Source organism: Gambusia affinis, linkage group LG10 (assembly GCF_019740435.1).
Source record: "Gambusia affinis linkage group LG10, SWU_Gaff_1.0, whole genome shotgun sequence".
Classification (NCBI taxonomy): domain Eukaryota; kingdom Metazoa; phylum Chordata; class Actinopteri; order Cyprinodontiformes; family Poeciliidae; genus Gambusia; species Gambusia affinis.
In genome coordinates, this window is record NC_057877.1 from 6,035,959 (window position 1) to 6,061,964 (window position 26,006).

At 41.6% G+C, this 26,006-nt stretch overlaps 1 protein-coding gene across 3 annotated transcripts in view; it reads right to left on the reverse strand.

Annotated features, from left to right (window-relative positions):
* Positions 1-339: 339 nt before the first annotated feature.
* Positions 340-26,006, reverse strand: part of prdm5 (PR domain containing 5) — a 56,696-nt gene continuing 31,029 nt past the window's right edge. For 2 of the 3 annotated variants that reach the window (XM_044129809.1, XM_044129808.1), the window contains 4 exons: positions 24,577-24,670; positions 12,834-12,919; positions 7,533-7,637; positions 371-2,575 (listed from right to left, as the gene is read on the reverse strand). In XM_044129809.1, the coding sequence (XP_043985744.1) occupies positions 2,411-2,575; positions 7,533-7,637; positions 12,834-12,919; positions 24,577-24,670 (450 nt within the window). In that variant the 3' untranslated portion in view covers positions 371-2,410. Of the gene's footprint in view, positions 2,576-7,532; positions 7,638-12,833; positions 12,920-24,576; positions 24,671-26,006 lie in introns of all 3 variants that reach the window. The other variant, XM_044129807.1, reaches the window with a different exon arrangement.

Genomic DNA, 26,006 nt, shown 5'->3' on the forward strand with positions numbered 1-26,006 from the left:
AAACTCAGAATAGGGGTTAGATTAACGAGAAATGAACGCTTTTAATCAACTCTCAAAGCCGATCTTTTTTTTTTTTTTCCTCCCCCCACAACCCCCACCCACCCCGTCAGAGTCAACAGTTCACAAACACGCAATTAGAGTAAGTGGGGGAGAAATGGCCCTTTTGGTAGGTGATGAGGTTTCATAACATCTGAAAACACAAAAAGTGTGAAGTGACAATTCACATTTTCCAGATGCGGCACAAACAGCTGGATTAATCATGAGGACGGCGAACGAGGAAGGAAGAAGGAAGTGGGAATAGCATTGGGAAAAGAAGAAGAAGAAAAAACTCCTGAAACATTTTTTTTTTATAAAGAAACACTGTATTGAACAAGGATTAACATAAAAACACGTATTTTACAAGGCACAACATCTTGGGCAACTTGCACATGAAGAGAGATTAAAAAGTCTCTAATGAACTTCTTCTTTAGTTCCTTTTGTGGGAAACTGATTCCTCCACAAATACGTGGCGAAAAAAGAACTTTTGAACTCGGAATCCAGTCATCTTACACTAATGACGGAGAATCTGCTGAAAACTGAGAACAAATAGTACCTTCCTAAAGTACTCACACTCCATAAACATCATGACGACAAACCTCAGTCGATTTTTATTGGGATTTCACGTGTTAGATCGAAACACAACAGAACTATGGAACGGATTGGACGAGATTAGTTTGCAAACTTTTACAGCGAGGATCTGAAAAGGGATTTAGGACATCAGCATTCAGCCACCCCTTCTTCTGATTCCTCCAAATAAAAATTCAGCACAACTAATTGATGAATAGTTAAACAAAGTGCGATTTTAACTAAGTAGACATACAGCTGTTGTTTTGGGCCTCGGAAAATTGCTACACTACATCAGTGAAAAAAACTAATCTGTTTACAGGATTTTTAGTTGCCTTTCCCCCTGCCCCCCCAAAAAAAGAGCCTTGTGTAAGATGGAGGAGACAAAAAAGCACTGATGAAAGAAAATTGTGAGAAATCCCAATAAACCTTTGGCAAAAAGCAACACATGGAAGAAGGCGAACTTGTGTAATGGCGCAAAATTGAATCTACACGCTGAAAACACAAAAGTATTTTTGGTCCAGTTCCTGGTGCCAACATGTTTGCACAGTTGAAATAAGACAAAACTAACTTACAAGTAACTTTTTTAGCAAGAAATAGGAGCTTGTTTAAAGTCAATATTGATGAAAAAGTTCTTGTTCCATTGGCAAATTATTTCAATTACAAGACATTTCCCCCATTTGACACATGAAATAATCTGCCAGTTGTACAAGTACTTTTTCATCAAATTTAAAGAATTGTTGACTTTAAACAAGCTCCTAAATCTTGTCGAAAAATTACTTGTAAGTTGGGTTTTCTCTTATTTAAAGTACACTAAGACTTCTGCTTTAGGAACTAGACCAAAATTACTTGTTAAGATTTTGTGTTTGTGCACTGCTATTCAGATTTTCCTTCTGTAAAAGAAAAACACCGTTCAAAGTTCTGTGCTACTTTGTGTTTGGCTAACTCCAAAAAAATCCCACTAAAATGCACTGATGCTTGCAGTCGTAACAGCAAAAACAGAAAAGGAAAAAGTTCCAGGGCTGCTAACGCTTTTCCAAAACCCTTTATGTCAAACATGGATCGAACTTTAACCCCCCCTTAAAACAGTGAAAGCATAAGTAGATCAAGAACAACAAAGCTGCAGGTCTGACTGATGGAAGCTTGTTTCTACTTTCTGGATTTTGAGTAAACAAAAGCTGAAAGCTGTGAGTCGGTGCAGATCGCGCAGCGACTTCCTGCTTTCACCAGCCCGGTTCCATCGCGTGTACAGTCAGCTCCAGAAATAAAAGGCGCAGATCCGAGGAGGTCTGGACGCCCCCTAAGAGCAGGTGTCACTTTTAACAAAACCACTGTGAACGGATGCAAATGAAACCAGGAGAGGGAACCTAAAGGGAATCGGATCACTGGTTTTCTTCAGAACTTGGCCGCTGGCCACAAAAGTACGTCGAGGTACAACGAGCTCTGGTTGAAACGGAACAAAGAGTTGGAGGTCGGAAGGATTTGACGTGAAATGCAAGACGTTCCTGGGAGCAGACACAGCGGCTCCGGAGGCATATATAACATATGGGAATCTGTTTGTTCGAATATTAAAAATAATGCGGAAACAGGAGGACGAAGAACTTCTAGGAACGGAGGGGGGGGGGGGATAGACATTTTCAGCTTCCACATGCCTGCCTTAATGTTTCTCATATTCTTATACGGCTCTATCGGTAATGCCAATAATTCCAGCTATCTGTTCATCTCTACATGTTTGTACTTTACTGGTGCGTAAAACGCGAGACAGAGGTTTATCTCGGGGATCTCGCTTGTGCTCCTGTAATTGGCTTTAGCTCTCCGTCTCGCCGTGGACGTTCTCCATGTGGACCTTGAGGTAGTCGTTCCGAGTAAACTTCTTGTGGCAGAGCTGGCACTCCGCCATGGGCCGGTTGGGGTTGTGGGTCAGCTTGTGTCTGCTGAGCATCTTCTTCAGGCTAAAGGAGAGATCACACACCTGCAAAACAGGACAAACGTGGGCTGACAGGGGTCATGACAGCAGCAAAGTGAGGAACTAGAAGAGCTACCAGACGTATTCGTATCCCTTGAATGTTGTTGAATTTTGTCACGTTACATCAGGAGTTGCTTTAGATTTTATCGGAGTTTTACATGACAGATCAACACAGAGGGACGCATCATTCTGGAAGATGTTTAGAGGTGAAAACTGTAAAAGTTCGACAGGCGTTTGTGTCACATCCTCCAGTTTGCCCATTTTTCTTTGCTCATCATTGAGACGACAAGGAGAGAATCCTTAACGATCCTTTTTAAAGTCACAGCTGGACTCAACCCGTCCCTCGGACTCGACCTACGAGCAAAGGAAGTCGTTCTTCCTCTGTTGTTGCTCCCATTCTCTGGAATAAGTGACCCTTCAGGTTAGATCTGCCCACAGTCTGGGTCATTTTAAATCGCTTCTTAAAACTTTTTTTTGTTGTTGTTGTTGGCATTCAACTGAGGTCTGACACTGTAACTTTTCTGTTTTCTTTTCTTTTCGTCATTTTATTTTATATCTTTCATGCACTTTGGTGCAGTTCTTACATTTCTTCAACCTTCCTGTCTCAGAGTTTCTTAGTTAACGTTAGTTATGCTTTACATGAAGCCTCTGATTAATATAAAGCTGCTGGATTTACACTGAGATTATATTAAACACAAGTGACATATTTGAACTAATTAGGTGATTTACTGACAATCTACTGCACTTTATTTTATTTAAAGGCATCTTAGTATCTGAAGTGAAGTTGCCCTCCCACACTCACCTTCAAATTAAACAAAAACGTTTGTGCAGCACAATTTTTCCTTTGTGCTGCTATCCTATGAAAGATATCGATAAGTCTTTCCAGAGGTCATCAAAGGTCAACCATCTCCCCCACATTTACAAAATGAAGCATGTTTGGTGTCAATAAACTAGCGCCACAAAGGAGGACAGGTTGATCTCTGGTGACGTCTGGAGACTTTTTCTTTTTTTTAATCTTAAAAAATGACAGCGCCACAAACTAAAGTCTTTGCTGCTCAGACGTAGCACAGTTGATTGACACCATATTTCATTTGGATTTGAAAATGTGGATTGGCTTGTTGAGCTTTATCGACTGCTGGAAACATTTACTGATATCTTTAAGATGATAGCGGCACAAATTAAATTGTTGCTGAACAAAACCGACACAGTTGATGGACGCCATGTTTCTTTGATTTTGTAAATATAGCTGGGTTAGTTGACCTTTGGTGGCCTCTGGAAACATAGAGATATCTTTAAAATGATGGCGGCACAATTAAAAAAAAAAAAGTTTGCAGCACAAACAACCACAAAAGTATAACTGTTGACAGACACAATATTTAATACGACTTTGTCAACGTGGCCTGGCTGGAAGCATTTATTAAAATCTTTGAAAATGAAAATTTTTTGCAGCACAAACTCTTGACACCAATTTGGTTTCATTTGAAGAAGGTGACGAAACAACTTCAGACAGGTTAGACGGACTTCATCTGTATCATGTAAACTGTTAACTCTGTTCCACTCTGTTGGTTTGTTGTGTAAAATCCTCATTAAATCACGTTGAATTTGAAACAAGTTAAGAAGCAGTTCAATGGGTTGGAAAACCTTCGTGCTTCCACTTACTGAGTTCCTTGGCTGACAGTGAGGTTTGGCTTTAGAACAGTGACATAGGCTCATTTATAAAGACGACATAAAGTATGAGAACTCCCCTCCCTCCACCCGCTTCACGGATGGGAGAGATTGTACGGCACTTTAACATTTATCCTAAATAAGTCATTTTGCACTGATGACTCCTCGCGCTCCCCTCTCCCCCCCCCGTATCAATCAGGATAATCCAGCATTGGCCGGAATACCGTTTTGACATAAAGCTGGGAGAATCTCAGCATGCGTCCTCGGCTCCATCTGCGAATTACATTTAGAGAGTCAGACAGCACACATCTGTGTCTCTGCGGCATTAAACAGCCGCTCTGATAGCAGAGCGGATCACATCGGATATCTACATCGACGCGTTACCTGGCTGTTGCTAACCGCGGCCCAGCGTCGGCGGGCTATTTTTACATTTAACGGTGACAGGAAGCTGATGAGCAAAGAGCCTCGGCGTCTCACTCCGGTGAAATGCCTCGACGACGTTTCGGCGGTTTTGCGACGGACGCCGAATCCGCAGGCTCTCTTTTCACGTCCATAAAATGGATCCCTTTTTGTCTGACTCGAACATGAACCGTCTCCTCTAATAAAATCCAAATGTCATTTCTGTTATTTCCGCTGGTTCCTAGGATCGAATTAATGACATGGAAATATCTCTTTTGAGGCTGGAGAAAAAAGCAGCCAGATGAGTGTTTGATATCTTTGTGGGGGAAGGAGGGAGCCTTTGTGGTGATGCTTAATTGTCAGTGAATGGGATGCTGATTTTATGACATTTAAATAAAGCTGCAGATGAGTCTCTGGGTAGATGGGGTTTCTGCTTTAAAGCCGTCTGGGTCTTAAATTTGACATGTTTATTCAGGAATTGTAGTTTCCGCCTTATTGAAACTACAATAAGGCCGAAATAAAAACATTCAGTTTCTATGTTTTCTGCTGTACAGAAATAAAAGTTTTTGTAGTTTTTGTTTTTGTAATGTATTTCCACTGGCAGATTATTTCACTTATGTACTTTTTAATCAGTATGAAGGATTTACTGACATAAACATGTCCCTATTTCTTGCTGAAAAGTTACTTGTAAGCTAGCTTTGTCTTATTTCAAGTGTACTAAAAATATTGGCACTAGAAACCAGACCAAACAAACTTGGAAAAGGTTTTGTGTTCTCGCAGCGTGGAAAGTTCGCAATGAGCCGGATGAATGGATGGATAAACATCTTTTTTCCAGATCCACTTTTGTTCTCCACAGATATCAAGCGAGGGAAATGTGGAAATGAAATTCCTGCTGGTGATCTACTGTTTAGCATCTCAGTGAAACAAAGACAACTGCATCTGAGCAAACTGGTCCCTGTTGTTGCAACAATTTCTGGTTTTCTAATTTTGGTTCAGAAGCCTTAAAAACTCAAAATTCAGAAGAATCAAGGTTTTACTGGCTTCGGTTACTCGCTTGCTGATTTGTAACCCAAACCCATTAGGGAAGTTTGGAATTGTGTTTGGATAGTGGATAAGTGTTTTTGGCAAGGCTGTTTGCAAAATTTCGTTTGGTGGAGCCAACTGAAAGAAGACCAAGCCTTCAAAGGTCTTCTTTGATGCTCTTTCAATGAGGGAAAACTCTCCAGATCTCATAAACAGTAACTATCTCCATTAACATCAACGCTGAGCACCACTGTTGTTAGTCATCTAACCTGAGGTCCAGCCGCTCTCTCTCAAGTGATTGGTCCAAGCACCTCCAGTGCAGAACTGTTCATACCCCTTGAACTTTTCCACACATTTACCACATTAAAACCTTGACCCATGATGTATTTTACTGGGATTTTATGTGAGAGACCAAAAGACGTAATGCAGAAAGAAGAATTCCACACCCAAAGACCCAAATAAGACTAGAAGATGCAGCAAAAGTTGGACTTGCATTGACTTCAAGGGCTGAATACAGACACTCATGCACTGCTTTTCCTTGGTCCATCACCTAGAATACCATTAAATACAATGAAGTCTGTGGTTTTAACGTTACTCAATGTGAAAAGGTTCAGGAGACGTGGACAATTTTGCAAGGAACTACAAAGCACAGCGATTGTAATCCCACAAACACAGCAAGAGTCCAGTATCTCAGCGAGGTAAACAACATTTGGTCATATTTTAGCTTGGACTATTTGTTCTTATTTAAAGGAACCAGAACATAAGCCGTTGCAGGTACTTAGCCTTTAGCCGCTACGCTCGTTAGCCGTGAAAAGCTACGCTACTTAGGAGAATCATCTTCTGGAGTTTTAGGGAACATCTTTTTCAAGATTTCAAAGCAAAAAAAAAAACCAAAAACCCCAATTCACCCGTGATATATATCAGAGATAACCGTGTCTTTTGGAAACTGTTAGTCACACTGAATATAAAAAACATGTGCTTGTTCAGATGTGACTCCAAGCAGAAGTAGTTCATCACAGAACTGATGAGTAAATCAGCAGTAGGAGCTCAAAGTCACATGGCCACATCGTCAAAAATCGTATTTTTGTCAAATTATCTGAAATTGTGCCCAGCGACTTCTTAGAGCTGCTTTCTACAACTGAATCAATGTTTTTTGCTTCAGTAACTTAGCAAAAGGTAGAGACGGTTTTCAGCCTGAAGGTTTGGCTGTAAACGTGTCACAAACGGTGACGAGGTTTCGGTGGCGGTGGGGATTTATTGCACCATTTAACATTTATCGTGATAAACTTCTTATCGCGATAGGAATTCTGATTTATCCTCGTCACGATAAATTCTAATTACTGATGTTAAAAACTGGTTGTCGATTGTTAGCTTTACTATTTTCTCCACTGTTTGTTCAAAGTCAACATCAATAACCCTTGAAAATGATTAAATGCAGTTACTGTGCGCAGTTTAGTGATATAAATTATACTGTTTTATGAATGGTGTTCTGACGAAAATCTAAATAACAGGTTCTTATTGTCACTTTTGTCATGATCACAACATGTTGTGACAAATCTTGAAGTCCTTCCTAAAGTTTCAAGTTACAAAACACTGACAGGAAGTTCTGCTGCGTGTCTCTGCGAATAATTATTACTTCTGCAGTATTATAAGCAGAGGGTAATTTATCCCTCTGATCCTCTCAAAGTGTTTACATGAGATCTGTTCTCTCTGCCCCTCCGGAGAGGCGAGATCCCTATCTGGCTCGAACCGAGCTCCGCATCTGGCCTCGCGCCAGAACTCCATCACATTTCCCAAACAACAAAAAAAAAAAAAAAAAAAAAAAAACAGAGGAAAACAGGGAGGAATGGAGAAATGAAGGGCAGTCTGCACTCACGTCGCACTGGAAGGGTTTCTCTCCCGTGTGCGTCCTCATGTGCTCGTCCAGCCCTCTTTTCTGGCTGAAGGCCTTGTTGCACTCGCTGCATTTGTACGGCTTCTCCTGCGGAGAGACGGGGAGATTAAAAGAGGGCACTTTGCATGACAGAACGCGGCCAGTTTTCATCACATATGGACGAAACCTGGAGGGAAAAGGAATAAAAGGGAGAAGAAAGAAAAGAGTAAAGACACACACATGTTGGAGCGTGTACGCAGAGAGCGAGGAAAACAAACAGGCATGCAGGAAAGATGTGGAAGTGTCCCAGGGTGACTTTCACACCCCGACGCTCTGCCTGTACGCTTGTGGAGATGGGGAAACGGCCAACATGGGGACCATCAAAACCACATGGGTTCCTAAAAAGAGTAAAGGAAAACAAGGAACAGAAATTCGCTTTGAAGGTGTTTCTGTAGCAGATCAATCCTCTGTCTCCACACCCCATCAGTTCACCAAAGGACATTTCCTCTGCTGCTTTTGGAGGCCTTTCTTAAGTCACACTGCAAAAACACAACAGCTTACCAAGTATCTTTGCTCTAGATTCTAGTGCAAATATCTTAGTACAGTTAAAATAAGACAAAACTAAGTCAGGTACGTTTTTCACAAGATTTAGAAGCTTGTTTAAGTCAACAAGTCCTTAAATTTGATGAAAAGGTTCTGGTTCCACTTGCAGATTATTTCACTTATAATAAGACATTTTTCCCATGTTACAAGTGAAATAATCTGCTAATGAAACTAGCACTTTTCCATCAAATGTAAGGACTTATTGATGTAATACAAGCTCCTATATCCTATGAAAAACTTGCCTATGAACTAGTTTTGTCTCATTTCAAGCGTACTAAGATATTTGCACTAGAATCTAGAGCAAAGATACTTGGTAAGATTTTGTGTTTTTGCAATTCAGCCAGAAGCAGCTATCTCGCCGAGGGTGTGTTGTCACAGCTATGTGTGTGCGTGTGTGTACAGTATGCATGATGAAGAGGGAGGACGGTAGGCGTGTGCTGCTCGCTGAGGGGAAACGCCGCTGACACTTTAAAGACTTTCAGGAGAAACAAGGAGGAGATAGCGAGGGGCTGGTTCCCACTGCCGCTCTTTCTGACAAGTATGGCTGATAGCGGAGGCTCTGCCCCATTTTGGGCTTAGTTGTCATGGGAACAGGGTGAATGCAGGAAGCAAGGGTCCTGGGAAAGGCGCTATCATGTGGGCCGGGCAAGGAGTGCCCAGTGACACAGGAGACAAAGGGAGGTAAAGATCAGGTTCACTGCGTGTAGCGCCTGCGAGCGGCTTTAAGGATGCGACTGTTTGTGCGCATGTGACAGAGCGAAGGGGAAGCGGGGTGGGATTGGGGGGGACAATGGAAATAAAGCCCCCTGTGTGTGAAAGAGAAGCCCTGCCCGCCCCACGGAAACGGATTCTGTTCCGATCAATGTAATGCTAATTCCCACTGAAATCCCCCGGCTTTCACCAGAATCAGAAGTTTTCCACAACTCCGAAAAGTTAAAAACAAAAAAAACACTAATACAAAGACGCATGGATGGAGTTTTTAAGTAACACCCACAATGCATCACTGTGACCCCGGTAACATCAAACATCTGTACCTGGTGACCTCCGGCCTTCGAGCAGCTGTTCGCGCTCTGACCTCTGACCCGACCTTTCACCTGAATACGACCGGTCTCCTGCAAAGCGCACATCCAGCGAAGCGCGGGCCGAGTCTTGTGTGTTCAGTCCCAGAGCAGCAGGTCTTCTCACGTGACGCATTAAATATGCAGGTATTTGTAAAGCGCCGTGTGAGCAGGAAGCCGCTCTGCACCGACGGCCTTCAGGTCACCAAGAAACCAACAACCAAAAGGATTTATTTTTTTTAGACAAGCTGGCAACATGGCTTAAGGCGGTGTCAGCCTGTCAGGAACCCTGCAGGATTGATTGCCATGTTATTGTAGGAGAAAAGCTGACTGGTCAGAGTGATGTAGTGCTTTTTCTACTGGGAGCGCAATTGGATCAAAGCTGCAGTATGTAAGTTTTTTGGGGGAAAAAAAAGAAGATTTTTTTTTACATGTTTGTTAAAACAGTCACTTTGTTGTGACAGTATGAGACAGATAACCTGGAAAAAACTGAACTCTTCCACGTCCTCTTTGTGCTCCTACTGCAGAAAAACACAGCTTGGTGAGAAACAACCAATCAGTGCCAGGAGGCCGTCAGTCATCCTACCCGTTCCACTCTGCTACGTTAAAGCTAGTTCCCCACAACAGAGCCAGCTATGAATGCTAAGGCTAGTTAGCATGGCCACCGATGGCAGATAAACGGTTTGCCTGGAAGCCGTTCACCTGTTTGTCCACCACATTGATTATCACGTACACAAGGATGATTGGCAACGCTAAGACACTCCTCCTGGTCTGATTGGTTGTTTCTGACTGGGAGCAGTGTGATTCTTCATATCCTCGGCAGAGGAACTCAAACTTTTCACAGATTATCTGTCAGTGATAGTTTAAACAAATATGTAAATCATTTACTTCTGTAAACTTTACACATTGCATTTTTAAGGTAAAGAGAAACTGTCAACGACTAGAAAACTTTCATTTTGTAGAGATGATTTCATATTAGAAGTGGGAGATATTTTAAATATGCAAAATAAAACAACAACCAAACCAAAAACAATAAATAAAAGGAAATGAAAACCACACACAACAGAAACTATAACTAAAAGGCATTATGAAGTCTGTAAACTAAATAGCTTTGCAGAAAATAATTATGAAAATGGAAATTGATCATGCAATTAATTGAAGAATTGCTTATTGTGACCGGCTTGGATTTGGTGTACCGGTAATTCTTTATTAGCTTGTTTTTCGTATCTCTAAATTTATGTTACCATATTGACTGTATTAATACAGAATAACTTTCAGTATATTTGGAAAAAATATTTTCGTATTATATCCATGCTTTTCCAAAAAGCATGGATCATAAATTGGCCATAAAGTGACTAAACTGCGGTACGTCTACCACTAATTCCCATAAATTGTTGTTTTAAGTTGTCAAACTGCCACAAACGATTAAAAACTCTGTTTCAAAAACGTTTCATCAGTCAGAAGATCTGATTGAATCCCATCCATTTAAATGTGAAATTTTAAAATGTGAGAAAGTAAAACCAGAAGCCTGATATCTGCGTCTTGACATGTTCCTCCCAGGTTTGCCAGAGATGTGGTTTGTTGGATGAAACTCACGAAGCCCCGGCCTCATCCATCTGAAATCATGTGTTCATTAACGGTGAGCTGCGGCTCCATCGGCCAAATGACATTAGTTTTTTGGGTTTTTTGTTTTTTTCCCCCCAACAGTGACTTCATCCCGCTCTGCTGTTTGTAACTGTTCAGCCCATATTTTAGAGAACCGTGAGCAAAGGCAGGTCTGGGAATATTCGGAGCAAAAACATCAGTCAGTCTAATCAGCAGCACACCGCTAAATTACATCTGCCTTTTTCTACGGAGACGGACGACTTGAGCGGGATACCTCCGCTGTTATTACTCTGGACAGCATTAAAAACGGGAACAAAACGCTTCAGTGAACAATGCTGACAGGCTGCGAATGTCACAGTCAAACTGACGATGGGAATTTTATATAAAACACATTTTATGTCGATTTTGTCATAAACAGCACACATGTTCAGATGGTTAGATGGTTAGAGCGTTTTGTTTTGGCTAAAAGCTCAATAAGTTGAAAAGTGATGCCAGCTCTGGAAATAAACTTGCGAGAAAGGAAAAAGCCTGCCTTTAAGGCTTTTAATTTTTCCCACCCTGAACACTGCCTAGACATTATGTTTACTCTCTTCATTTAGTTTTAAAATCAAAGAAAAAGCAGAGGGGAAAAGCAGAACCGCTCGGATATCTGATGTCGGTTTGAGGCATCTTTTTAAATGGGAAAACTGCTGAGGGTGTACAGCGTTTCAGCCACCTCCAAAGCGATGCGTGCCACAGTGCTTGCCGTAGTAATTTTAAAAGAAATTCTATAGAAAATATTTTTGTATTCATGGCCACCAAAATGGGTGTTTATATTGATTAAATTGTTTTTTTATTTCCCGAAAAAATGGGCTTTTAACCCATCAGAACAATTTCCCCAGTAAAAGAGAATCCTGCGGCTCTCGACGTAGAGGATAAAGCTCTCCAGAGAGCAGCTGAAACTCTAGTCATTAAAGTTCAGGATGTTCAAAGCAAAGCACTCAAGTTGCCTTGCTTTCAGCAGACAGCGTTTTTTTTTGTTTTGTTTTGTTTTTTGTTTTTTTTCAAACAGAAAGCAAGTTGTTAAAGTTTGTCCATAAGTGATTACCTGGAGCTACACTGACATGTTTCGAGCCGAATTACCAATGAGTCCCACTGAAGGTTGCAGCTTGTCATTTGCATCAGTAATGTATTGTAATGTATGTTATGTTGATCCATGAAATAAAGAAAACTTATTTAATTGTTTGCTATTTTCCACTTTAATAATGTGTTCAGCCCTGTATAAATAAGTGGTCTTTTTTTTTTCACTTGTTCTTTAAATTTTACTGAGTTTGGAGATTTAGCTGAGGATGAGTTTACACCAATCGCCCATAACTGTGAGTCAGCAAAACGAAAAAAAAGGATGATAATGCTTCATCTTTCCATAAGAGTTTATGTGTGATTATTAGATTTTTTTATTTTGGAAATCATTAAACACTTTGTGAATGATTGATTAAAACCTGTCAAATTAGAAGGTACTGAAATGGGGACGATTCTTGTTGTCGGAAACTCAAAGGTACAATCATGTTTTGAACAGTGAATCCATCATGACTCTTTGATAAAGAAACCGTCGCCGAGAAAAAATCCCATCAGGGAGACATTTGAAAAATGAAGCCAGTGGAAGCAATGAGATATAAATGTTTTTAAAAGTCTCTGTGTTAAAGTAAGTGTCCACTTTCTGTACTGGAGTTACACAGAGTGATTGCAGTTTACACTAGCTAGCATGGGTATGTTAGCAGTGAGCTAGCATTGGCCTCAACCATCTCAAGTCACACTCAATGAAGATGTATGAGAAAGTTCCACAAAAAAAAACAAAAAAACATAAAACATACAAAATTAAGACAAAATTTAAGACCCATGATTAACGTTAAAAGTCAACTTACTTTTTAAAAATGAAGACATTTTAAGGCCTTAACTTTATTGAATGGATTTAAGGCATTTTAAGACCTTTGAAGGATTCACGAATACCCTGTATAAAAAGTGTGACGAAACTTACTGTAAGTGGTGAAAACAAACATACCCGAGTGTGGGTGCGGATGTGCATTTTCAGGCCGTCGTTCTTGCTGAATGCTTTGTCGCAGTAGGGGCACTGGTACGGACGCTCACCTAAGACATGAAAATCAGTTAGTAACACTCCAACTATAAAAGACTATTGTCGGCCAAACAACAACAGCAACTATTTAAACCACAGCTTAAGAAAAAGCACATCTCTTAAACAGCTTTGTCTGTTTCTTTAAATGGAGTTGCTAAAAAGGCCCAAAATAAATGTGGCTGAGCTGGACGTGTGGAACGGATCATTCTCTCATCAACTTTCCACTGTGGATCTGAAGCTTGTGGTGGTTTCACTCCGTGGCTTGCTATCTGAGCTCCAACTGGCCAGGAGTTTCGGAGCACATTCAAAGATATCTGGCTTCTCCTGGCCGGATCAAAAGCACCCCAGTCGAAGTCTTATAGATCCTATCTGAGCGCACGCTGCAGATGACAAAGAGAAAGTGACGGGCTGTCAGTCAAACGGTTGGCTGGCACATGGATCTGTTTACTCTGTGCTGATCCACCGGCCTGATAAAAGTCCCAAGAGCTGATTGCTAATCTATAGTGGAGAGCAGAGGTAATAACCTGCAGAACTGTGCAGAAATTAAAGCAACACGAAGCTGACCCCCAAAACAGAAATGACTCAATGATAAGAAAATGTTGTTTCAATCTTTCCAAACCGATGTTCAAATCAATTCCTAAGTCAAAAGAATAATAATAATTTTTAAAAAACTGGAAAACATTCATATGTCGAATTTACCGTTCTGGTTAGAAGTTTGCATCGTGGCCAAGAATATTAAGCTAATTTACAAGTTTGATTTTTATACCTACAAACTGATCTATTATGTAGATTAGAGATTATGAGACTTTCCAATGTTTGAACCGCATATGTTTGAAATTATTGCTCAAGTTTCGCTCATCCAGCTACATGCATGCAGACAGACTCAAATATCAACACAAACCCCAAATAAATTTAGGATGAATGATGTTTTACAAGTTAGATTGAGTGTTTGGATCATTGTCTGCCATGTAGCTCTTGTTTTGAAGTGGAGCTGCAACATTTGTCATTATTTATTCTTGACACTGTGACACTCCCCAGTACAAGTGCAAGTGAAACAGACCCTTCACATGACGCTGCCACCACTATGCTTGGTAATTGATACATCCACACCCTGTAGAGCGCACTCAGGTCAACCGGCCAGTTTTTCCTCAATGTTTCCTGGTCAAAGGTAAATTGTAGAGGTGGTCAAGCATTCGCTGTACCCCTCAATACTGGGGTGTACCCTACTTCTACATTTCTGCACATCTTATTTATTTAGATGACATCATTCTGTTTGGGTTATAACTGTCGGTGTAATTGTGACACACTTTCGTTAACTATTCTTGTTGACACTGACGTTTAAATTTAGCTTCACTTTCTCTCAAAGTAAAGACAGAAAATAAGTTTGTGGGAGACAAACTTTGTTATAATTGATATTGTAGTGAATAAAAAGGCTAATGTTAAGCATCTGGAATGATAATGCTTAACATTATCATTCCAGGCATTCAAATATTAGCAGGTTACACAGAAAAATTGAGATTGCGCCTGGAAACCGCCTGGCTTAAATAAACTCCATGTTGTCCCAGTGGTCAAATAACCAGACAGAATTATTCTCATTTCTACAAAAAGTGTGTAGTTTTCCCCCTACCTGGATAAATGTAAATGGATAAAGGAGGCGACCAGTGGGCATCAGGGGAGGCTTCGACTTCCGTGTATGGACTGGGCCAACAGGTGGGTGTGTCCCCACATACAAACCAATTCAAACCAATCCTACCAATTCTGATAAGACCTTGGGTTGAACATTTTAATTCGGATGTATATTGAGCCTGGGTATATAAATTTGACTTTATTGATTAGAGAAAAGTCAAGGTTAAATTCGAAACTTGTGCACCTTTTAAAGTAAACCACTGAATTAGCGATGAAACCACCTCACTCAGCGAGAACAATGGTTTAAATTCATTTTTTAACAGCACAAAATTAAAAGATGAATTTCTCACTGGCACCATGTTCACATGCATAAAATTAAACACCCTGACATAAACATTTTCTTAAACAGAAACATATTACCTATTGCTGCTTAGTCCTTCCCTACAACAATTTAATCTCATACCTGCTTTGCCCGACTGTAATCTGTCTTCGGTGACTCGATATTGAGGAGGCAAGCAAGTAATTTTATTGATGGGGGACACGTGCTGCCCTTTTAAATAATAAGGTTAATTAGCTGTGTTTCTTTGGGATTCAAATTGCAAAGATGCTTATTAGATCAGAAAACTCATCATGGGAATATAAGAGAAGATTGATATTGTCCCAGGTTATAAACACGGTTGTTCTAGAGGAACATTTTTTTCTCCTCAGGTTCAGATTCAATCCAGGTCCAATCCGAAACCCTAAAAGGTTGATCCGACAGAGCAGAAAATATTTAGTGGAAGTTTTTTTTTTTTAAATCTGTTTTATGAAAAGTTCAGCTCAGGAAAAAAAAAAAAAAAAAAAAAAAAAATCATGTTCAAGGACTTTATCATGACACTTCATATTTACGTCCTACAAAGCACGTCTGTCAACGGAAAAGTTACAACAGCTGTCATGTAGCAGATATACAAGTCGACTTCTAAACCCACCCACCATAAATCCCCCACAAGAGGGCTTCAGAGGAGCAGCACCAATGACACCGGGTAATAAAACGTGCAACCCCAGGTTAATGTGGAAAGGGTTAACGTGACATATGCGGTCTGATCACACGCAGGGAAACATGCGCAGGAGGACAGCTTGGAAATCCGTCCCAAATCCCTCTTACCCCCACAGCTTGGCAGGAGTTTTTTATTTTTTTGTTGTTGACAAACAGCAAAATCTGAATCCCAGATGTGTTTGGGAAAGAAGAAAGCAAATCTTCGGTTATATGTAGCATGTGCGGTGTCGGGTTAAGGCCCCGCGCTCGCCTTGGGTAGTCCTGTTGGAGGCATTACCGCGCTAATGGCATGGTGTGGCAGCGCACTCGGCGGCTTGGAGAGCGTCCCTCGCAGGAATCTGGCTATTGTCAGCTAATGCAGAGCACACACTCTAGCCTGCAAATGCAAGACTACACACCAATTCACCTACTTAACCTATACACTCTCTGGTTCTGAACATGTGTGACTCATCTGGAAAACGCAGGGAGACAAAGTGACGGAACTCGGTGTTATATAAGGAGGCCGTTTCCGTAAGGAGCGTTTCAGCAAACCGCTCAAGGCTACTCTTGTTTACGGCTGAAATGGGCAAGCTTGGAATAAAACTCAACCTCTTCGTTGAAACAGGAAACAAACAAATGCTACTTGGAAAACTGCGGTGTTCCCCCAGCGTCGGTGTCTGTCGAGCGTGCCAGATGATGAGTGTCTGTTCTGCTGAGTGTTACTGTAACTAGAAACCCCCCCGCCCCCCCCCCCCCCAATTTATTCTCCAGATTGAGCCAGATTGTTTGGGGATTACGAGGGGTGGCTGCGAGCGCTGAGCCGGGGCTTTATGTGGGCCGAGATGGTAACTGATTTAGCATGTGCTGAAACTGTACACCGTCTCTTTGACCCTGGGTGTCTCCCCCTCCTGCCTCCCGCCCCCCCGCTGCGGCCCTCACACCCCTAGTCTGCTAATCGATCCGTTTGGCACAGACTTGTGTGTGTCGTATGCGTGTGCACGCATGTGTGTGTCTGCGCGTCTGGTTAGCAGATGGTCGGCTTTGTCATTTTGCCTGCCGCCTTGTGTTCGTGTTACGGAGAACGCTTTGTAGCTCCGAGGCTCCGGATCTGAAAGACATTAGCGCTGTCCGTCAGAAATTAATTCTGGGCTTCCTCCGGTTGAAGCAGACAGTGACCCTCCACTGTCCCGGTCTCTCCGCCCTCTGCCTCATGCCGTCAGGGGTCTTGGAGGTAATGCGATATAAGCGTCCTGAACATGATAAGAGATTCCCATTGTCCCAAAACCTTCACACTTGACCTTTCTGATGAGGTCAGGGCATCAGAAGATTTCTCCGCTTTCTGAAACTGCCCGTTTAAAGTCGCTTTGGTGAAAAAGCTGGTCACCTTTGATCTACATATAAATCCAGCTGTTCTCTGAAGGCTCCAGAGGTTTGTTAGGGGAAAGGATGAAGACCAAGGAGCACAGCAGAGAGGTGACGGATAGAGCAGTGGAGAAACTCGGAGCAGAAGGCTAGGGGCGTGAAAACAACGTCCAACGTTTCAGTCCATCTTTTGAAACTGGAAAGGGCGTGACACATTTGAAAGCTGACTAAGAAAATGGCCGCTCACCTAACACTAAAGGCCAACAGGGCTACTGCCACTCTCAGAGAGCTGCAGAGATCAAGAGGGAGAATCGCAACACAACTATTAGCCAAGAAATCCTCAAATCTAGCTGCAAGAATGCCACTGTTGCCTGGTTTGTCACACTTCAGTGTTTCGGAACATCAAACCAACGTAAGTATAAGTCAAAGACATCTTTTAATTGAAGGCGTTTATTACTAAGGGAGAAAAAAATCCAAATCTACATGGCATTGAATGAAAAAGTGAACCCGATAACGGCTTGTGCCGCCCTTAGCAGCAACAGCTGCAAACAAGCATTTGCAGTGAGTCTTTTCCAGCTGTGGAGGAGTTTGGAGCCACTCATCTTTGCAGAACTGATGTAATTCAGAGGTTTTCCCAGCATGAGTGGTGTTTTTTATGTCATGTCACAGCATCTCAATAGGATTCAGGTGAGGATTTTGACTAGCCCACTTCAAAGTCTTCATTTTGTTTTCCTTCGGCCATCCAAAGATGGAACTGCTGGTGTTTTGAATCATTGTCCTGCTGCAGAACCGAAGCTGGTTTCAGCTTGAAGTCGGCAGCAGGCGGCCGGACGTTCTCCTTCAGGATATTTTGGTTGACAGCAGAATTCATGGTTTCATTTATCACAGCAAGTCCTCCACGTCCCGAAGCAGGAAAAAAAGGCCCAGAACATCACAATACCGCCATCATATTCTAAAGCTGGTGTGGCGATCTTTATCTGAAATCCGGTGTTACTTTCACGTCAAACAAACAGGACAAACGCTTTCCAAAGAGTTCGCTTTTTTGTCTCATCAATCCACAGAATGTTTTCCTGAAAGGTTTGTGGCGTCACCAATACTTTAAGAAAAACTGAGATGATTTTGCTCAGCAGCGGTAACTCTGCCATGAAGGCCGTCTTTGGGAGCAATCACTTCTTCGCACAGGTTCAAGTAGGATTGGATATTTTTTCTTTGTAATAATGAACAAATACATTTAAAAACTAAATTTTCTGTTTATTTGTGTCGTCTTCGACTAGTAAAAATCAGTTCAGTGTTCAGGACAATCGAGGATGCGGGCCTGTTGGAAGCTGCAGAAACGTTGTGACTGTGGTGGAAGAAAACAACCTTAAAAACACACAACGTGCAACAGTTTAACCAAAACCTATCCCTGTGCTAGAATGCTTGAATTCAAAGGAATTACCGTACTGCTCGGATTTTTATTTGTAAAAGAAATACTGAAATTAAACTGTGACCGTTTTCCTTCTGCGATGCAATTACGCACTGGTTTATGTCGTTCCATAACAAAAACCCGATACGATGCGTCGAAGTTTGCGGTTGTAACACGAGAATTTGTGGAAAAAGTTCAAGGTGTATAAATACGTTTAAACGGCGCAGTAATCACTGCAGATCTGCAAGACAAAATAAAAAATGGGGTTCTCAATCTCACTACACAAAACAGGCCGTAATCATCAAAGCAACAGCGAATAATTCAGGATAAGTTGCTTTTGCTTGAGAAGATTGTAACCATGACCACAGCTAAGACAAACAAAGTCATCTGTGAGTAAATAACTCCAGAGTTCTGCCAGATGTTAGTTGTTTTGGGGCAGCTGTTCTGTTGCAGACTCACTTGCTGTTTCAAAACATTACAAAAATTGTGCCGTATAAATAGCCGGCACAAATACGACACGCAAATGACGCGTTGCACGACTTGTAGTATGGCTCTGAAAGTACGCTCGAAACGATGATTGCTGCAGTTTTTCATCCGATGTTTGGACGAAGAACAGAGAGCTCCTTATCTCAGGCCACAGAACAATCCCAGCAGAAAATGCACAAAGAACATCTTCTCTTTTTTTTTTTTCTTCTTTGGGTTATTTCTATAATTATACAAATATTTCAAAATTCACATGGCAATGATTTACTCATGTTAAAAAAGGCTGCACCGCTAGCCTTTGGTTCGCCGAGGCTCACATCAGAGCAAATGTCAGTGAACCACCTCTCATTCAAACCCCGGCTGAGGAAAAGCAGACACCGGGATTTCCCCGCCCGCCCCCCCGCATGTCAAAAAAAAATAAATTACTGTAAACAACCTGTTAATAACGCAATATAAGGTTTGTCTGTAATTATTACCCGGTGGTTGGTACCAGCGGGAATCCGGCCCTTTCCACTTTCTGTTTGGGTGTGAAACAATGTAACATAAAAGAGTGTTTACATTCGCCAACATATGGCTTTATTCAGACATGTCAGGACCTCGGTGGTGGAAAGATCAACACGCGAAGGCGAGCGCTGCTGCAGGGAAACTGTAATAAGATGAAGACTTTTAATGATCGCTTATGGATTCTGAACATAAATTCACCACCGAATCTCCAGCACGCCACCGTCATGGAGACCACAAAGACCCCCCGGAGCATGTTTTTTTGTCTCGTGTATCCTTTTTAACCCCTGTAATCAGTTTCACTGTTTCCCAGTTTGAAGTCAGATATGACCCTTTGAACCACATACAAGCGCTGAGACTCGTTTTCACCGGAGCTCCTTCCTTCGCTCATGCAGCTGGCTTTGACTAATGCTGAAAACATTGAAGAGGAGGCCGCGGGTGTGATCATTGTTGAGGTTGTCTAATGTTTTTCTTTTTTACCCAATCAGCTGTCTCTGTCTCATCTCAGGGGCTAAATGTTTTTATTGGCTAATTCAATATTCAAAGCATTTTCATAGCAGGCCTAAATTCGCAGCCTGAGCTGTTACAAAGTGTTCATACCCCTTGAACTTTCCACGTTTTCTCACGTTGCAAACATAAACTTTGATGTATTTCTTTGGGACTGAAAAGTCTGAAAAGTGTGGCGTACATTTCTATTCATTCCTTTAGTTAAGACGTTGTAAAATCAACTTTCAGTGTAATTAAAGCTGCAGGTTATTTGAGGGCTGCCCCATCTGGTGCATTCCAGGTGACCTACAGTCAGTTTTTTTTTGTTGTTTTTTTATTTAATGTTAATAGTAAAAAGTTCAGTCTTGGTCCAATCTCACCAGAGCACTATCTTCCACATTTGTGCTGACCCCGCATGGCTCGAGGTAAACTGCAACCTGGACATTTAATGGCTTTAGTTTTAATGATGGCTTTGTTCTTGCCACTTTTCTAGTGGGTGCAGAACTAATAGTATTCTCCTTCCAGAGCTGTGCCGCTCCTCCAGAGACGCAATGAGCCTCTTGGTGGTTTCTCTGATTAATGACTCCTTGCCTCTCAGATTAGATGAATAAGCATACTGTAGTAGGTGTGAAGTTGTACTGGACTCTCTAAGGATTTTAAGTAAAGGTGCAACACGAATACAAATGTACACCGAGGACTGCTGCAATAAGTAATAAGTCATATTTGCTCGATAATTTTCATTCTGATGATTGATATTTTCTTGATTGATATTTTTAGAGACTTTAGAATCCATTTTATTTATGGTTTCTGTTGTTTTATTTTGGATCATTTTAAATATCTTCTGGTTTCTGTGTGAAGTGTTCTGCACAAAATTAAACATATTCGTCTTTGAGAGGGAAAACTTCCGTCATTATGCCATTGTTATCACTATATTGCTTGAAAATTGTCTCAAAACAACAATAATATTGTTTATCGCGATAATTATAGGAATGATATGGACTCCATCAAAATTTCTTATTGTGACAGGACTATCTGTGTACACCATTTTATATTTGTTAAAAATGGAAGAAACAAAAGAATTTTTTCATTTATCTCACATTTATGTTGAGATGTATGTATACCTTATGTTGGTCTACAACAGAATCCAAGAAAAAAAAATCTTAGTAGTGGAAAAGCTTTATGGATTTATGCTGTATGCATATTATTTACACTGAGCATCTATCCATGCTGACCCACATTGGCACATCGCAGCTCTGACAGCAGTAGACGTGTCCTTGTTCTGTTCCTGCTCTCTCAGTTTGTAGGAATCACTGACATAAACATCCATAAGCCTCTAAATGCTCTTTCTAGACGTTGAATGTGGGCAAAGACACTGAAGTCAAACTGGGGCCCCTTCCCAGATTAATTTTTCCATGAGCTGAAATACACACCAGTTTGTTGCACCACGGCTCACAGACTAACACTGATGCTAGCTGCCAACATGACATGTCTTATGATGTCAATGTGACGGCGTGTCACTGGGTTCTGTCAACATTTCCCTTGGCAAAGATCGCTTTTAATGACCCGGCGACGGTTATTCACCACAACGTGGCACACATAGTGGGAAAGTCTGCTCTCACCGAGCTGTGATGTGAAGTAGTTGATATCTGCATCGCCGCCGAGCCAGAAAGAATAATTTAGAAAATGATAGAAACATCCATCATGAGCGCTAAGCTCCACGACGCCTCGGTCCAGCGTTTTCTGACAGCTCGCACTTTATGGGTTGTCAGTGATCTCATAAAACCGACTGCTTTCTCAGAAGACGCCAGCCTCCGTGGCACTTCGGCTAATTTGTTCGAGCCCAACACGATGTTCTCTGACCAAATGAAACTGAAACGCGATCCAACTCAAACACACATTGCGTGCCTTTCTGTGCCGCTCCATGTATTGATGTTGATGTTCTTTCAAATTTCCCTTTAATCTGTTTCACACTTTGCGAAGATCGCTTGCCGACTCTGCCGGCGAAGCGCCGCGGTGTTTTGCGTAAAGTGATAGGGGTGGGGAGAAGATCTCCGGGGAACCCCCAACAAAGTCCTCAGTGTTTAGCAGGTAAATAATCAATGCTGACTTGTTCCTGTGAAGCAGGAAGATAAACAAGATTAAGCTTTCCTGTCTGTCATATAGAGGAGCAGGAGAGGTGAGGGGCTGTAACTCTGAGGGTGCACTGCAAAAACACAAAACCTTACCAAGTATTTTTGGTCCAATTTCTAGTGCAAATGTCTCAGTGCACTTGAAATAACGCAAAACTAATTCACAAGTGACTTTTTAGCAAAAAAATAGAAGCTTGTTTTAAATCAATAATTCCTTAATAATGATAAAAAGTCCAAGTTCCAGTAGCAGAATTTCTCTCTTAGAAGATGGGAAAAATATCTTGTAAGTTCAATAATTTGCCTGGGGATCTAGTGCTTTTATACATCTATCTTAAGGATTTTTTTTGGTTTTGTTTTACTTAAAACAAGCTCCTAGGTCTTGCTTAGAAGTTACTCGTGAGTTAGTTTTGCTTTATTTCAAATTGTCTAAGATATTAGCTCCAGAAACTACACCAAAAATGCTGGGGTTTTTGAAGTGTGGTCTGGAAATAAAGGAATCTTGAAGCTTTATCTTCTTTCATTAGACCCATTTTTTGCAATTTGGGTAAAATTCAGGAGTCATATCTGCAGTATATGTGTTTAGATGTATCATGATGTATATGATAATATGATGTCAGGGTTGTCGCTTTGGGAAGGAGCAAGTTATTTCTCCCCTCATATAAAAAAAACAACAAACAAACAAAAACCCCAAAAACTGCAGAACCAGAGGACAGATTTACAGCCAGTCGGGGTCGAAGGTCGTGCGGCTGGATGCTTTCTTGGAGTGGTCTTTTCTCTGTTTGCTCCTTTCTTTTCTTTTAGGTGTCTCTTCGGCTCCCACCCCTCCCCCAGCATTCCTTGCTTTTGTTTATGCCATATAAATGCAATCAGAGCGGCCTGCAGACCACACTGGCACACATTCTCTCTTTCTGTTGGTTTGTCCTTCACACGTACACATGTACGCAAACACACGGATCCGCCGTTGGCACGCACGCCGACACAAAAAGGAGCTGTTGACAAAGTGCGGTGGGCTTGTTAAGGGACCACCACTCAACACGCAAACACTCTGACACAGTAATCTTACATGCAGCTGCAACGAGTGTTTAATGGGCTCTGCAGAGACTTAGCAGAGCTTTAAACCCTTTATTTTTTTATTTATTTTTTTTTATTACCGGTAAGCATTTTAAACTTTTATTTCACAACATTTGTTTTTTTTTTTTAGTTAACTATATACTTTACATTATTATCAAATATTTCTATTAACACATAAATATAAGTGTCACTTTGTCTTAAAGTTGAAGTTAATTCCTCTTGTATTACTTAACATTTATTTCACCTTCGTTTATGTGCATGGGATACACATGTTTTCACATGTGCATCACATGTGAAAACATGTGAATCACATTGGGGTTTTTTTCCACAAAGTATTCCAAAATCGCACGGAAACGTGAAAATCTGTGTGAACCACGTGCATTTTTTCACGTGGTACATGATTTTCGGATGTGATTTTTACATGTAAAATTAATAACATTTTTATTACATATTCAGTATAATCACTTAATCTTTACATAGGGAAAAAAAAATCTGATCATATCTGGTGCACATGCGAGAAATATGTGATCACATGTGAGTCCATGTTGAATAAACCATGGATCACATGAACAAAATACTTTATCACATGAGGAAAATGGGAGCCACATGTGACCACATGTGCATTTCATGGGATTTTTTTTGTAAGGGAAATATTTTGACTGTGCAAATTGTTGCGTGATTGGTCAGAATTCAGTAGCAGTGTTTTATGCGGAAATGCGCTCGGAGAGCAATGTAGATATTTCTCAACAGCTAGTCACCAAAATCTGGTTTTGGTATCCGGGGAAGACACGATTACTATCGAGAAACGTTTATCTGACGCGTTGAGAAATTGGGTTAATTAGTTAATCACTAAATAACCAAGATAAACTCTGCCGTGCCGGCAACCACGTGAGCGCTCGTCGTCTGTTCGGTCATCCGCTGGTCGTGTTTTTGGACTGTGAGAGAAAACTGGAGTTCCCATGCAAAATCCATGGAGAGAAAAACCGGAATCGAACCCAGAACCTTCGTCTTGCAGGGCAACAGACGTGTTTTTTAAGTTTCACCATTTTGCCATGATGTACAGCTTTCTGTTTTATTGTGGTCACATGAAACCACAATAAAGCACAATGACGTTTGTGACTAATTGGGGAAAAGGGTCCAAGGGGTATGAATACTTTTCCGAGGCTCTGTAAGTGGGAATAAATGAGAAAAAGGATAAGACTGCCAGGAGGCAGGCGGAGAGACAGAGGGAAGAAAAAAAAAGGAGGGGACGGAAGCCAAGAAGCGTCTGTGTGGCCGAGCCAGGCCTCTGCACCAGTCTGTTGGTAAGGAAACACACAGGAATGTGTAGCTTTAGTTTAAAGCAGGCTGATGAACATCCAGGGCTCAGAACTGTGGGGGTGCAGGAGGCAGATGAAAGCAACGCGGCAACATGTTGCGTCTTTCTAACGTCTAAACACGATCCAACCAGATTTGATTTACAGGAGAGGTGCTGCGAAATGAAGATTTTTTTTAAATCTTCCTGTGCCAAAGAATGGCCACTGCGTTCTTCAAGTAATTGCTGTGCTGCACAAGCGTTCAATCGTTTCATGACCAGATTCATTTGACACCAACCTGTATGGCTGCGGATGTGAACCCTCAGCGTGCCGTTGCTGGCGAACTTCTGTCCACAGTAAGGGCAAATCTTCTCCTTCTCCCCCGTGTGAGTCTGACACAGAAGTGATAAAGAGAAACATGTGGTGGATAGGAAGACAACATCAGAACAAAACATTCAATCTTTGATCCGTCCAGTGTTCTTAAAATGTGATCCAGTGTGACTGATGGATTTTAATATTAGAAAGTGTATTTGTCAGATACTCATCATCTATTTGTCAACACCAAATCTGCTGTTTCATTTCATCACAAAAAGCTGCGTGTGCAGGTTTCAGCAAATCACATGAAAGACTTTTTAAGACATTTTAATGCCAGCGTGAGTGAAAGTTAAGACTGAAAAACCTACAAATATCGGGATTGGTATTTTCCCCAATAACCTAGCTGGAGGTTTTTTGGTACAAAATGCATCCAGCCTCCTGTGGGTCTGCAACAAAGATGAGGATGTAGCAAAAACAAACATCAGTAACAGGCAACAAATTTGTGCTTGAAGTGCAAATTTGAGCGCAAAGAACACACTGAAGGCGACGTCGCTTGATTTCCTATGGAGCTTCCACTATGAGACCACAGTCGCTTGCCTTCCTCAAGACAACTGACTGAAGTGCTGAGCTCCTACAGCCAGATGTGCACTCGCAGGATTTGATGTGACATGATGAATTTCAAAAATGATAAACTTTTGTCGCGCTTTGTACATGGAGCTTCACCCCGAGTGGTAACAACTTTCGCCTGCTCATTGCTCCCCGTTTGACGAGCTCATCAACCATGACGGACACAAAAAAGATAGCTGGCTAATTAGCTAGTCAGCAGTAGCCTCAATTGACTCAAGTTGAGTTGTCTGTATGGGACTGAAACTAAGATTAAACAATCTCGTCAGAGCAAAATGTAAGACTTTAATTTTAGATTGATTAATTTTTGTTGTTTTTTTTTTTCCAGGAGAGATGCACATTCTGACATCAGCTCTGCAAGATCACAGACGGCCCACAGACGATGGAAATTTGCCAGGATCCAAAGTTCAAAGATCCTTCCAGCTAGGAGGCCAGGGTTTGTTTTTAAAAAACTCCTCCTTTTCCTTCTCCTTCCCCTCCTTTCACTTTCAAAACCAAAACGCGGCTGAGCGCTATGAACCAAACCGGGCTGCACACGCAGCTCTGGGTTCCTGCTTCCCAGGCTGCTGTAAATCTTTTGAAACAACAATGACACTGAAAGGTCCAAACTGAGAGCGACAGTTTCAACAGCCGTACGGCGGCGCAGGAACACCTCCCCTCCGCGGCCCCGGCCTTCTCCCCGTCGCCCCACCGCGTCCCTCTTGACACCTCAGGTGTTTTGTTACAACCCCCTCCTCCCGTCCACACACGCTCAGAGAGAAAAGCTGACACAGACGAGCAGGCTCGCGC